General features: G+C 45.7%; 1 protein-coding gene across 1 annotated transcript; it reads right to left on the bottom strand.

The window, feature by feature from the left end:
- Window positions 1-897: 897 nt before the first annotated feature.
- Window positions 898-11,599, bottom strand: LOC308144363 (NACHT, LRR and PYD domains-containing protein 3-like; the record flags this gene model as incomplete). The annotated part of the gene is made up of 11 exons (XM_080515467.1): window positions 898-904; window positions 1,062-1,235; window positions 1,513-1,695; window positions 2,856-3,038; window positions 4,614-4,796; window positions 6,219-6,401; window positions 6,635-6,808; window positions 7,297-9,085; window positions 9,203-9,405; window positions 9,528-9,629; window positions 11,553-11,599. The coding sequence occupies 11 exons, from the start codon at window positions 11,597-11,599 to the stop codon at window positions 898-900; spliced, it is 3,228 nt and encodes a 1,075-aa protein (XP_080371593.1).
- Between the last annotated feature and the right edge of the window lie 345 nt (window positions 11,600-11,944).

The raw sequence follows: 11,944 nt of genomic DNA, 5'->3' as shown, positions 1-11,944 counted from the left end.
GGCATAATCAGCCACTGACGAAGATCCCTGTTGCATCGTCATGATTGTGTGAGCGGCCTCCCGGCCTGTGAGCAATCGCTGAAACAGGTCCGTGGGTGCCTTGAGGAAGGCGGCTACAGTGGTGCATGTTGCTGCCTGGTTAGTCCACTCGGCCGCCGCCCACGTCGCTGCTTGTCCACCCAGGTGGGAGATGATGAAGGCCACCTTGGCTCGTTCTGTCGGGAAGGCAGCTGCCCAGAGCTCGAAATGCAGTTCACACTGGGTGACAAACTGCCGTAGCATCTCCATCTCCCCTGAAAAACATGGCAGAGGAGCCAGCGGAACCAGCGATGGAGGTTTGGCAGGAAGTACGGGGGTCTGGGTCTGTGGTAGGTTCATGACCATGAAGTCCATGGCCAGTTCGTACTGTCACGGTTCGTGAACTCAATTGCGCAGCAGACAAGAAGCTCAGTTCAAAACTGTTTATCAAAACCACAGCAGAAGCGAAGTCAGGCAATCCAAGGTCAAAACTATTACAGGCGATAGAGAAGGAAATCCAGGAGGCAAAGTCGGGCAGGCAGAAGGTCGAAACACAAAGGCAACATGAGGAAAAAATGGCGGGTACGAACGGTGTGAGAACTCAGACGAACTGACAAGCAGAGCTACAAGAGAGGGGAACTAAATACACACAGTAATGACAATAACAAACAGCTGTGACCAGGAGGAGGAAGCAGGAGAGCACAGGGGCGGAGCTCAGGGGAACACAGGAGGGGACGAGTGAAAACTCTTGGGAAGGGAGGGGTGAGTGAGAGCAGGATCATGACAAGCAGATCTTCTGGTGGTTCCTCTGTTGCTCACTGCTGCATGAAGCTCTGCTCTCCGACTCGATCTTCAGGACTCACAGTCTTCTCTGCTCTCCTACCAGCTGCAGAGAGAAGACAGACACGAGACGACACAAGACGAGATGAGATGAGACGAGACGAGACGAGACGAGACGAGACGAGACGAGACGAGACGAAACGACACGAGAGGCCAGAGGAGAGTCTGTGGAGCAGCATGGACTCACTCCAACATCTACTGACCTGAGATCCTGCAGGCTGCAATCTGGACTCTCCTGAAGACCAACCAGCTGCTTCACATCTGAACACTGAAGGTTGTTGTGACCCAGGTTGAGCTCCTTCAGGTGGGAGGGGTTGGACATCAGAGCTGAGACCAGAGAAGAACAGCTGGTCTCTGAGAAACTGCATCTATCCAGCCTGAATAGAGAGAGAAAGCAGCAGAATGAATGAGGAGAACTAATCAGATGTGTTGATGGAGAAATGAGCAGCTCCGCTTTACTGAGTCCTGATCAATGAGCTGTTCTGTTGTTGTGGATCTTCATCATCCACATGTCAGCACAAACCTTCACACTCCTCCTCATGTCCACACACACCAGTAAGAAGCTGCTGAGCTCAGTCCATCTCTCACTGCAGGACCAGAGTCTCACATCACAAACATTCCTCCTTCTACAAACGTAACAGACAGTCAACTGACCTCAGAGTCTCCAGACTACAGAGTGGATTCTCCAGAAAACCACACAGCCGCTCAACTCCTGAATCCTGGAGCTCGTTGGAACTCAGGTCCAAATGTTTCAGATGTTTCAGGAGAGAGGGGTTGGACTTCAGAGCCGAGACCACAGAAGAACAGCTGATCTCTGACAAACTGCAGTTAAACAACCTGAATAAAGAGAGAAAGAAGTGAGATTAGAGGACAAAGTGTGATGTTGAAGTCATTGAGAATGAAGAAGGTTGAGACTGGAGGCGTTTAGAAATGTAAAGTGTGAACAGCTGAAGGCAACAGGAGAAGAGTCTCATCAACATGCTGATCAATAACATGCTGCAGAGGTGTGGAGCAACGATGCTTCGTGGCGATGCTCACAGCCACAAAGAGGGACAATTATTCACTTTCATGCTAATTTTTAGTGAGTTACACAACAACGAAACGACATTGAAAGCCACACCACTCACACTCACGGTTCTAAAAAAACATCTCTTGCATATATCTGTCATTTTAACAATGTGTAGTGATCACGGCGCAATGAATTATGGGAGTTTCTGTTCGTAGTGTTTTAGACGTCATCAGTTGGGGTTTGTAGTGTTGGTAATGGTTGTGTTGCGTTTTTGTTGCTTACTTCATGAAGTTAGTTAGTTCATCTAGTTTAGTTTAGTTTATTAGTTGTAATCAGTTGGCATTAAAGTACCACGACACTGTTATTTCACACTGACTCACAACCTTTTACACTGACATGTCCGATGTGTGTTTTTATTCTTTTCTAAACATTTTAAACTATAAAAGTTGTTTGTTTCTTTTTAAATGTTGTTCACGTGTGAATGTTTAATTCCAACCTCTTCTCCACAGAACTCCAAGTCCTTCAACATGTGTTGGCAGTCCCTGTCACGGATAACGGACAGGACCCAAGTGCAGGACTCTGGAGGCAGGCTGAGTTCAATTAAGTCTTTTATTTACAATGACAGTACAGCCCGACGAGTTGCAGGTTGCTCCTCGACCTGTGGAGCACAGCAGACTTGTACTCCAACACACTGGACAGGACGGACGAGACATGGATGACTAACAAACCAACAATGACAAACACACAGACAGAACATATATAGGGCATGGTGATGGCAGAGATTGGCCACAGGTGTGGTGCAGGACCGCCCAGACCTGTGGCCCGCCCACTCTTAAAGGAGATCTCAGCATACCTCCTGACAGTCCCAGGACTAAAGTCTCAGTTTCTCATGGAGATCCTCAGTGTGGATCATCTCATATCAGCCTGATGTTTGACCTTTAGTGTAACACAACCTTCACTGCACGCAAACTCAAACATGGAGGCTGACCTCAGAGTCTCCAGACGACAGAGTGGATTCTCCAGAAAACCACACAGCTGCTGAACTCCTGAAGCCTTCAGCTCGTTCCTACTCAGGTCCAGAACATTCAGATGTTTCAGGAGGGAGGGGTTGGACTTCAGGGCTGAGATCACAGAAGAACAGCTGCTCTCTGACAAACTGCAGCTTTTCAAACTGAATAAAGAGAGAAAGAAGTGAGATTAGAGGACAAAGTTTGATATTGAAGTCATTGAGAATGAAGAAGGTTCAGACTGGAAGAGTTTAGAAATGTAAAGACAGAACAGCTGAAGCCACACCAGGAGGAGAAGAGCCTCATCAACATGCTGATCACTAACAAGCCGCAGAGCTCAGTCCATCTCTCACACACATTTATCCACTTTCATTTTGATGATGTCTGTTTTTATTCTTTCATTAAATGATTTAAAGTATAAAAGTTGTTTTTTTTATTTTCAAGTTTAGGAAAAGTGATGGAAATGTCATAATTGATCACTAGGATATGTATAATCATTGTTTCATAGTAGTAGTGATATTTCAGTGGTTTACTAGAAGCACATCCAGTCATTTCCACTGGTGTCATGGAAAATATGGTCCACGTTTAAAATGGGTCCAATTTGCTCATGTGCAGTGGCAACTTAGAAATATACAAACTTAGAATAAATATGATAAACATAGGTACTTTGTACTTCATTTATTCTTACATTCTCTAGTATCTGCAGACCCAGTTTGGACGAGGACCGTATTAGGAATGTAATACGAGACAAACAGCAACGCAGCAGATTTGCACTTTTGCCACACACAATTGTTGAAATCAGACTCAATTTGGACGCCTACCATATCTGCCGTAACACCGGGAGCGTAGCTGCACTAAGGCTGAGAGCAGGTACAGCACAGCAAGGAGCCAAACTGCTGTGGAACAGTTTCAGTTAGTTTCACATGGAGTGATACAGATCTGCTCCTCCTGGTTGCCAGAAATGTTAACAAATAAGGTGAACAGTGAACCAACCCAGTATTATTTTTGTGATTTAATATTCCGTAGAAAATGAGCAATTATCAGTTATTGTGTCAAAGTGAACAGATAGAAATGCACTGCAGATATTTTAATTGTATTAAAGCAAAAAATAATGTTATTGAGAAGCACCTTGTGTTTCAATCCTGAAATAAAAATACATTTCAGTGAACAGTGAAGCTGTGGTTCGGTCATGGAAACTTGGTGATAAGTCATGGAAACGTCATGGAAAGTCATTGGTGAAAATGTGCATGAACCCCGGTTTCCTCTGTAAACGTGTATTGAAATGAGTGTGTTGTATTTGTACAATATAAATAAAGTTGGATTGAAGTGAACTCCAAATCCTTCAACATGTATTGACTGAATATTTTCTAGCTTTCGTTAGAACAAGTCAACAGCCAAGGTCCCTGGACATCAAGTCCAGAGTTTGCAGAGTGAGTGAGAGTTTGGAGCTCCAGCTGGGAGATCAGTGACTCTTCATCCAGGAGAGATCAGCCTGCTTTGAAAGCTGAAGGTGAACATGGATCGGGTCAGAGGTTGACAGTGAATTGTCCAGTGCAGCACCTTGTTCTTCTACCAAGCTTTGAAATGTGGAGCTCCACACGGCTCTGCCACAGTCCCAGGACTAAAGTCTCAGTTTCTCATGGAGATCCTCAGTGTGGATCATCTCATATCAGCCTGATGTTTGACCTTTAGTGTAACACAACCTGCACTGCACGCAAAACTCTAACATGGAGGCTGACCTCAGAGTCTCCAGACGACAGAGTGGATTCTCCAGAAAACCACACAGCTGCTGAATTCCTGAAGCCTTCAGCTGGTTCCAACTCAGGTCCAGATGTTTCAGGTGTTTCAGGAGGGAGGGGTTGGACTTTAGAGCTGAAGCCAGAGAAGAACAGCTGATGTCTGACAACCTGCAGCCCCACAACCTGAATAAAGAGAGAAAGAAGTGAGATGAGAGGACAAAGTTTGATGTTGAAGTCATTGAGAATGAAGAAGCCAGCAGGAGAAGAGTCTCATCAACATGCTGATCAATAACATGCTGTAGAGCTCAGTCCATCTCTCACACACACCTATTCACTTTCGTTTAGATGTTGTGTGTTCAAACTATAAAATGACTTTTTTTATTGTTAGTTTCAAGTTTAGGAAAAATGATGGAAATGTCACAATTGATCACTAGGATTGATATAATCATTATTTTTATTTTCAAATCTAATGAAATTGTGATAATTGTGATATTTCAGTGGTTTACTAGAAGCACATTCAGTCTTTTCCACTGGTGTCATGGAAAATATGGTCCACGTTTAAAATGGGTCCAATTGTAACTTCTGCTCATGTGCAGTGGCTGCAGTCTCTGTGCGGGCAGGGGAGGCAGAGAACCAGCCGTTTCATGAGAGGTGACATCAGCTCAATCCAAGAAATAGCTATAATATCACAAGTTTTGAGTGTTGTATACTCTATCACCCAAATTATTATCCCACATGAGCATAGGATGGACTGTGAAACATGAAATATTGCCAAATGTGGGTCCTTTAAGTATCTCCATCAAGCTTGGGGAAAAGAGAGGCAACCAGAGGTAAGGAAAGGAGAAGAAAAAAAGGCAGATTTCAGACTCTGCTCTGAAGGGAGTCCAGTTTGTAATTAAGAAAAAAAACTACTTCAAGCACATTTAAAGCATCAACACAGACTACAACGTATCTTCAAGACAAAGCACATTTGGGCATAGGATGTGGAGTTGTTGCAGCCCGCCGCTAGAAGGAGTTTTTTTGCGCGCAGCTGAAACCCTTCCAGCAGCCTCTGCCTTGGAGGGGTGGGGGGGCATGGGGGCCAAAGTAAATGATATTTAATTAGAGACCCTTGTAAACTATATCTTAAGTACTCTATCTGTCAGTTGAGCATTACTTCTCTCACCCAATGAATGAAGGGGGGGGGGTGTTCTTTCCATTTCAGGAGAATTAACCTTGGGGCCAAAAGAGAGGAAAACAACAACTGCATTGATCTGAAATGAAGTTAGACCGTGGTGGTTTGGAAGAACACCAATCACTGCTGTTACTGGGTTAGGGTGGAGAGTCTGTTTATACACATAATAAGAAAACGTTTTTAAGATTTCCTACCAAAACCCGTTCAAGTGACCACAGGACCAGAACACGTGGCTCACGGTAGCAAGAGATTGTTTACACCTCGGGCATCCATCGTCAGAAGTATTGTTTTGGCCAATTTCGCTTTTGTTAAGTAAGCCCGATGTAAGAACTTAAACTGTATCAAGCTCTTCCGTATGCAAATTGAAGATGAATGAACCCGACTGATGCAAATATCCCATGTATCACACAAAGTCAAACATGGAGGCTGACCTCAGAGTCTCCAGACGACAGAGTGGATTCTCCAGAAAACCACACAGCTGCTGAATTCCAGAATCCTGCAGCTCGTTCCTACTCAGGTCCAGAAGTTTAAGATGTTTCAGGAGGGAGGGGTTGGACTTCAGAGCCGAGACCACAGAAGAACAGCTGAGCTCTGACAAACTGCAGCCCCACAACCTGAATAAAGAGAGAAAGAAGTGAGCTGAGAGGACAAAGTTTGATGTTGAAGTCATTGAGAATGAAGAAGGTTCAGACTGAAAGAGTTTACAAATGTAAAGTCTGAACAGCTGAAGCCGTCTCTCACACACACACACCCACACCCACACCCACACACACACACACACACACACACACACACACACACACACACACACACACACACACACACACACACACACACACACACTGACCACAGAGCCTCCAGTTTACAGTTTCGACTCTTCAGTCCATCACACAGAAGCTTCACTGATGAATCCTTCAGGTTGTTGTTACTCAGGTCCAGATGTTCCAGATGTGAGGGGTCAGACTTCAGAGCAGAGGAGATCACTTCACAGTGAGAATCAGAGACGAAACAGTCAAAAAGTCTGTAATGAGACAGAGAAGAAGACACTTTGTTGGACTCTTCCTGTTTGACATCAGAGCTTCAGATCATCGTCTCTCGGTTTGACTTTGGGTTCATGTGGACATGAAGGAGAGAACATGAAGTTCCACATGTTGTGTACAAATCTCTTAACCTGCCCGCTGCACTGGTGCTGCATGTTTTTTTTTTTTTTGTGTGACGCTCCTGCTGCCTGACATTAATTATTTGATCACATGTTTGATCACATGTTTATACAAATACTGAAAACCGTGCCAATCTCTGGAGGTTATTCTTTAAATTTTGTGAAAACATTTCAGAATGAAATGCTAAAATGTAAATTTTTAATAACTGGAAACCAGTTGAAACTAAATGATGTCAAATGTACTGTTAATAGCTGAATGATAACCATGTAATGATGTGTGGAACCTGATCCAACTCGTCGACTGGTGGTTTCTTCAGGACAGATCATTGAGTTGTGAATTGTGGACTCACCGAGCCTTCCTGCATTTCCTCACAGCTGGGACCAGTCTCCTCCGTCCCTCCAATGATGTGTTGTACTTCTTCAGGTCCAACTCTTCCAGGACCTGGTCTGACATCTGCAGCATGTAGGCCAGAGCTGAGCAGTGGACCTCAGAGAGTCTCGTCCCTGATCTGTTCTCTGACTTCAGGAAGTCTTGGATCTCCTGATGGACTGAGAGGTCCTTCATCTCCGTCAGACAGTGGAAGATGTTGATGCTTCTGTCAGGAGACATTTCGTCACTGTTGATCTTCTTCAGGTTCTTGATGACCTTCTGGATGGTTTCTGGACTGATCTCTGTCCGACCCAGCAGACCTTCTAAGAGTCTCCGGTTGGATTTCAAAGAGAGGCCATGAAGGAAGCGGACGAACAGATCCAGGTGGCCGTTCTGACTTCTGAGGGACTTCTGAAGGACTTTCTTCAGGAAATCATCGAGAGATGAGTAACCAGGATCCTCTCCGATGAAGGTCTTCAGTATGTCTGTCTTTCTGTTGGTGAAACAGTGAAACAAGTGGAATGCAGCCAGAAACTCCTGAACACTCAGATGGACGAAGCTGTAGATAGGTCTCTGGAAGATCACAGTCTCTATCTTGAAGATCTGAGTACAGACTCCAGAGTACAGCAAGGCCTCAGTCACATCCACACCACATTGCTTTAGGTCTTCTTGGTAGAACATGATGATTCCTTTCTCCAGATGTTCCAAGGCCAGCCTGCCCAGCTTCAGAAGAACCTCCCTGTCAGCCTCCGTCAGTTCCTGTGGACTCGTCTCATGTCCTTCATGGTACTTGAGCTTCTTCCTGTGTGTCTGAACCAGCACGAAGTGGGAGTACATGTCAGTCAGGGTCTGGGGCAGCTCTCCTCTCTGCTCTGTGGTCAACATGTGCTCCAGAACGGTCGCAGTGATCCAGCAGAAGACTGGGATTCCACACATGATGTGGAGGCTCCTGGAGGTCTGGATGTGGGAGATGATTCTGCTGCTCAGCCCCTCATCACTCAGCCTCCTCCTGAAGTACTCCTCCTTCTGGGCGTCAGTGAAGCCTCGCACTTCTGTCAGTCTGTCCACACATGACGGAGGGATCTGATTGGCCGCCGCCGGTCGGGAAGTGATCCAGACCTGAGCCGAGGGCAGCAGATTCCCCTGGATGAGGTTTGTGAGCAGCAGGCTGACTGAAGACTGGTGTGAGACGTGGACCACCGGCTGGGAGCTGCTGAAGTCCAGAGGAAGTCTGCTTTCATCCAGACCGTCAAAGATGAAGAGCAGCCTGCAGACCGCCAGCTCCTCTGCTGTCACCTTCTGTAAGGCTGGATGGAAAACATGGAGCAGGGTGAGAAGACTGTACTGCTGGTCTCTGATCAGGTTCAGCTCCCTGAAGGAGAGCACCACCAGCACCCCCACGTCCTGGTTCTCCAGGCCCTCGGCCCAGTCCAGAATGAACTTGTGCACCGAGAAGGTTTTTCCACTGCCGGCCACGCCGCTGGTCAGAACCACTCGGATGTGTCTGTGCTGCTCAGCCGAGGCTCTGAAGAGGTCCTGACACCTGATGGACGTGTCCTGGAAGCTCTGCTTCCTGGACGCTGTCTCCAGCTGGTTCAGCTCCGGTTCCCTCTGGAGCTCCTCACTGTGTCCCTCTGTGATGTGGAGCTCAGTGTAGATCCTGTTGAGGAGGGTTCCTCCTCCTGCTTCATCACTTCCTTCACTCACACGTTCACATCTGCTCCTCAGAATCTGCTTATGTTCCTCTAGAACATTCTGCAGACCAGCACCTGCTCAGAGACAACAACAACAACCAGACTGTTCACAAACAACCAGCTTCCACGTCTCCACAACACAAGTCCAGTGAAGACAGACGAGTCCCTCAGCAGACACGTGTCCACTCTTACTCTGTGCAGCTCTGCTTCTGGATCTTTCTGCACACTGAGGACAGCAGGAGGCTCCTGAGGAAGAACCCTGGTCCCAGTGTGAGCTGCTGCACCGTCTGCAGACCTGGTGTCCACAGCCCCACCAGACTGGATCCTTCAGGACGTCCTGACACCAAGGACAGCAGGTCGGCTGCTGCTCCTCATCATCACTCCTCTTCCTCTTCCTGTGGACACAAAGCAGCTTCAACTCTCACGCTGCTCCAAAATACTGGAACTGAACCTTATAGTGAACACAACTTCTCTCACTCTCACTTCTCTCACAAGATGAAAACAAAGAGTTTCTTACTTTGTGGCTGAAGGTCCAGGTTCACTGAAGTTCGGTGGACGTTCTTTAGACCAGTCACTCTGCATAGACAACATGCTGGATCCTGAAGACCCTGCTGTGTGTCTACACACACACACACACACACACACACACACACACACACACACACACACACACACACACACACACACACACACACACACACACGCACGCACGCACGCACGCACACACACACACACACACACACACACACACACGCACACACACCATGAGGAGAATGAACCAGTTTTACCCCTTAAGGCCTCTGGATCTTCTACGGGTGGAACAGGAATGATGGTTGAAATACATTCCACAGGAAGCTCAAGGTGGAGACTAAAACCAGAGCGGAGCCAGTGTGAAGATTCCTTCAACAGCCAGCTGCCCTCACATGTGTCCTACATTCAGTATGAAGTATGACGAGGCCTTTACCCACATGTGTGACGACACTGAACCAATCAGGAAGGAAATCAGGGAGCTGCTTTCAGAGGACTTGGTGTGACAATGAACTGTGGTTGGGAGATTCATGGATTAGTCACAGTGAGACACTTCCTGCAGTGTCAGCAGGTTTTACATCTTGGAGACGTGTAACGGTGGGGTAACATCTCTCCTGGATCCTCTCCCTGTATGGACTCCCAGCAGTCAGCCAGTCTGGGACGAAGCCTCTCTACAGCTGCAAACTGTCAGCTGAGCTCCACATCAGCTCAGGCACAGTGAGACACTTCTTCACACTGGCACTGAATCACAAAATGGACTTTAACAAGCACATGGTGGCGTGTTCACTGTGCTTTGTCAGCTTTCGCAAATGTATATTAAACATCACAAAGTATCTCCATTCTTACTCTATCAAAATCTATGATGACACGTTAAACACTTTAAACTGAGTAATTAGCAGATCCATTCAAAATAAACACTGGAATTGATGAAATAAAATGAATACAAATAATTTCTTGCTTTATGTTTGAAGGTCCAGGTTCAGGACTGAAGAATATTGGAAGATCTTTGGACTGATTACTCTTCACCGACAACCTGAGAGTGAAATCAGAAGATTCAGACACTGTGGACAGTTTTAATGGTTCGGTCGGCAAACAGTGGTTGTAAAGAGATGAACCATGACAGAGGTCACACCCACAATAAGGGTCCAGTTGTTCAAAACTTGGTTATTGTTTTACCAGCTGTTTAATACACACAACCGACCACTAACTTTAACAGTGCTGTTATCTTGTTGTTCAAAACTCGGTTAATTTTAACCAGGAGAGAAAAAATTATAACGTGGGAATGAGATAGTGATTATTAACCTCAAATTAATAACTCAAGTCGAGTTATTATCTCGTTCCTTCATATTGTATTTTTTCACCGTCGCCTCCATTCCGTCATATCTGTGGACACTTTGAGCTCAAATGATACGGACCACATTAGATAGTGGTGTTTTCTAACCAAACCCTGTGAAATACAAACATGTTAAACTCACCTTGGTCCAGAAAGAGAGGATCTAATTCTTCTTTACCATAAATAAATGAGTTTGAGGCTTATTTTTCAACATTTGAGTTTCTGTTCCTTTCACTTTATTTCTGGACGTGTCTGAATGAAATGCTTCATCATCACGAGGAATGAAGGCGTAGAATGATAGAATGCAGCTCGACAGTCGTTTCCAATAGCAACCTATGTAAACACACGCTGACCGAAAAATTTTTATATATCATTTATTAATTAATTCGAATTATTATTAATTAATTGCTTATGACATAATGCAGAGGAATGAAGACTTGAAAGTGGGCAGTAAATCATTTCCATTGAACCTGATTTCCAAGGAGGGTTGAAAAATCTTAAGTGCAACTGTGCTTTTATTGAATTAGAACATGCGAACTGCAGTATGAGTCAAGAAAGTCACAATGAGCGAACCTCACTTTGAGCAAAGAAAAACACCAAGCGTTGCATCTTTTCTTCTGTTTGGTGTTTTTTTGGTGTATTTTGTACGTGGACGCTGCCGGAGCCGCTGACGTCTCTTACCTGTCCACAGACTCTGACCCGAGCTCCTCTTCATCCACGTCAGACATGTTCAGTCAGGCTGGGGGAGAAAGGAGCAACAGGAATCCTCACAAAGGATGGAAGGAAGAAGGATTCACTGAGTGAGTTCTCTGTGGTTTGCAGGTGTATCATCAATAGGCTATTAGCAATCATGACTGTAAATATTCTATTGCCAAGGGTTAGGCTCGCCACCTGGTGTCACCAGAAAGGACTGCATGCAAAATGTTATTACTTCTTTAAGATTATCTACAATATTTTCTTTTCTGTGACTTAAACTTCCTCCTAATTTGCACATGATCAGTGTGTGTGGACTCGACTTCCTGGTCATTGGTCTCCTCCTGCTGCTTTCAGGCTGTTTCCCCCTGATCCACACC

This window comes from Blennius ocellaris (assembly GCF_963422515.1).
Source record: "Blennius ocellaris genome assembly, chromosome: 20".
In the NCBI taxonomy this organism is placed as follows: domain Eukaryota; kingdom Metazoa; phylum Chordata; class Actinopteri; order Blenniiformes; family Blenniidae; genus Blennius; species Blennius ocellaris.
This window is presented reverse-complemented; position numbering and strand designations above follow the sequence as displayed.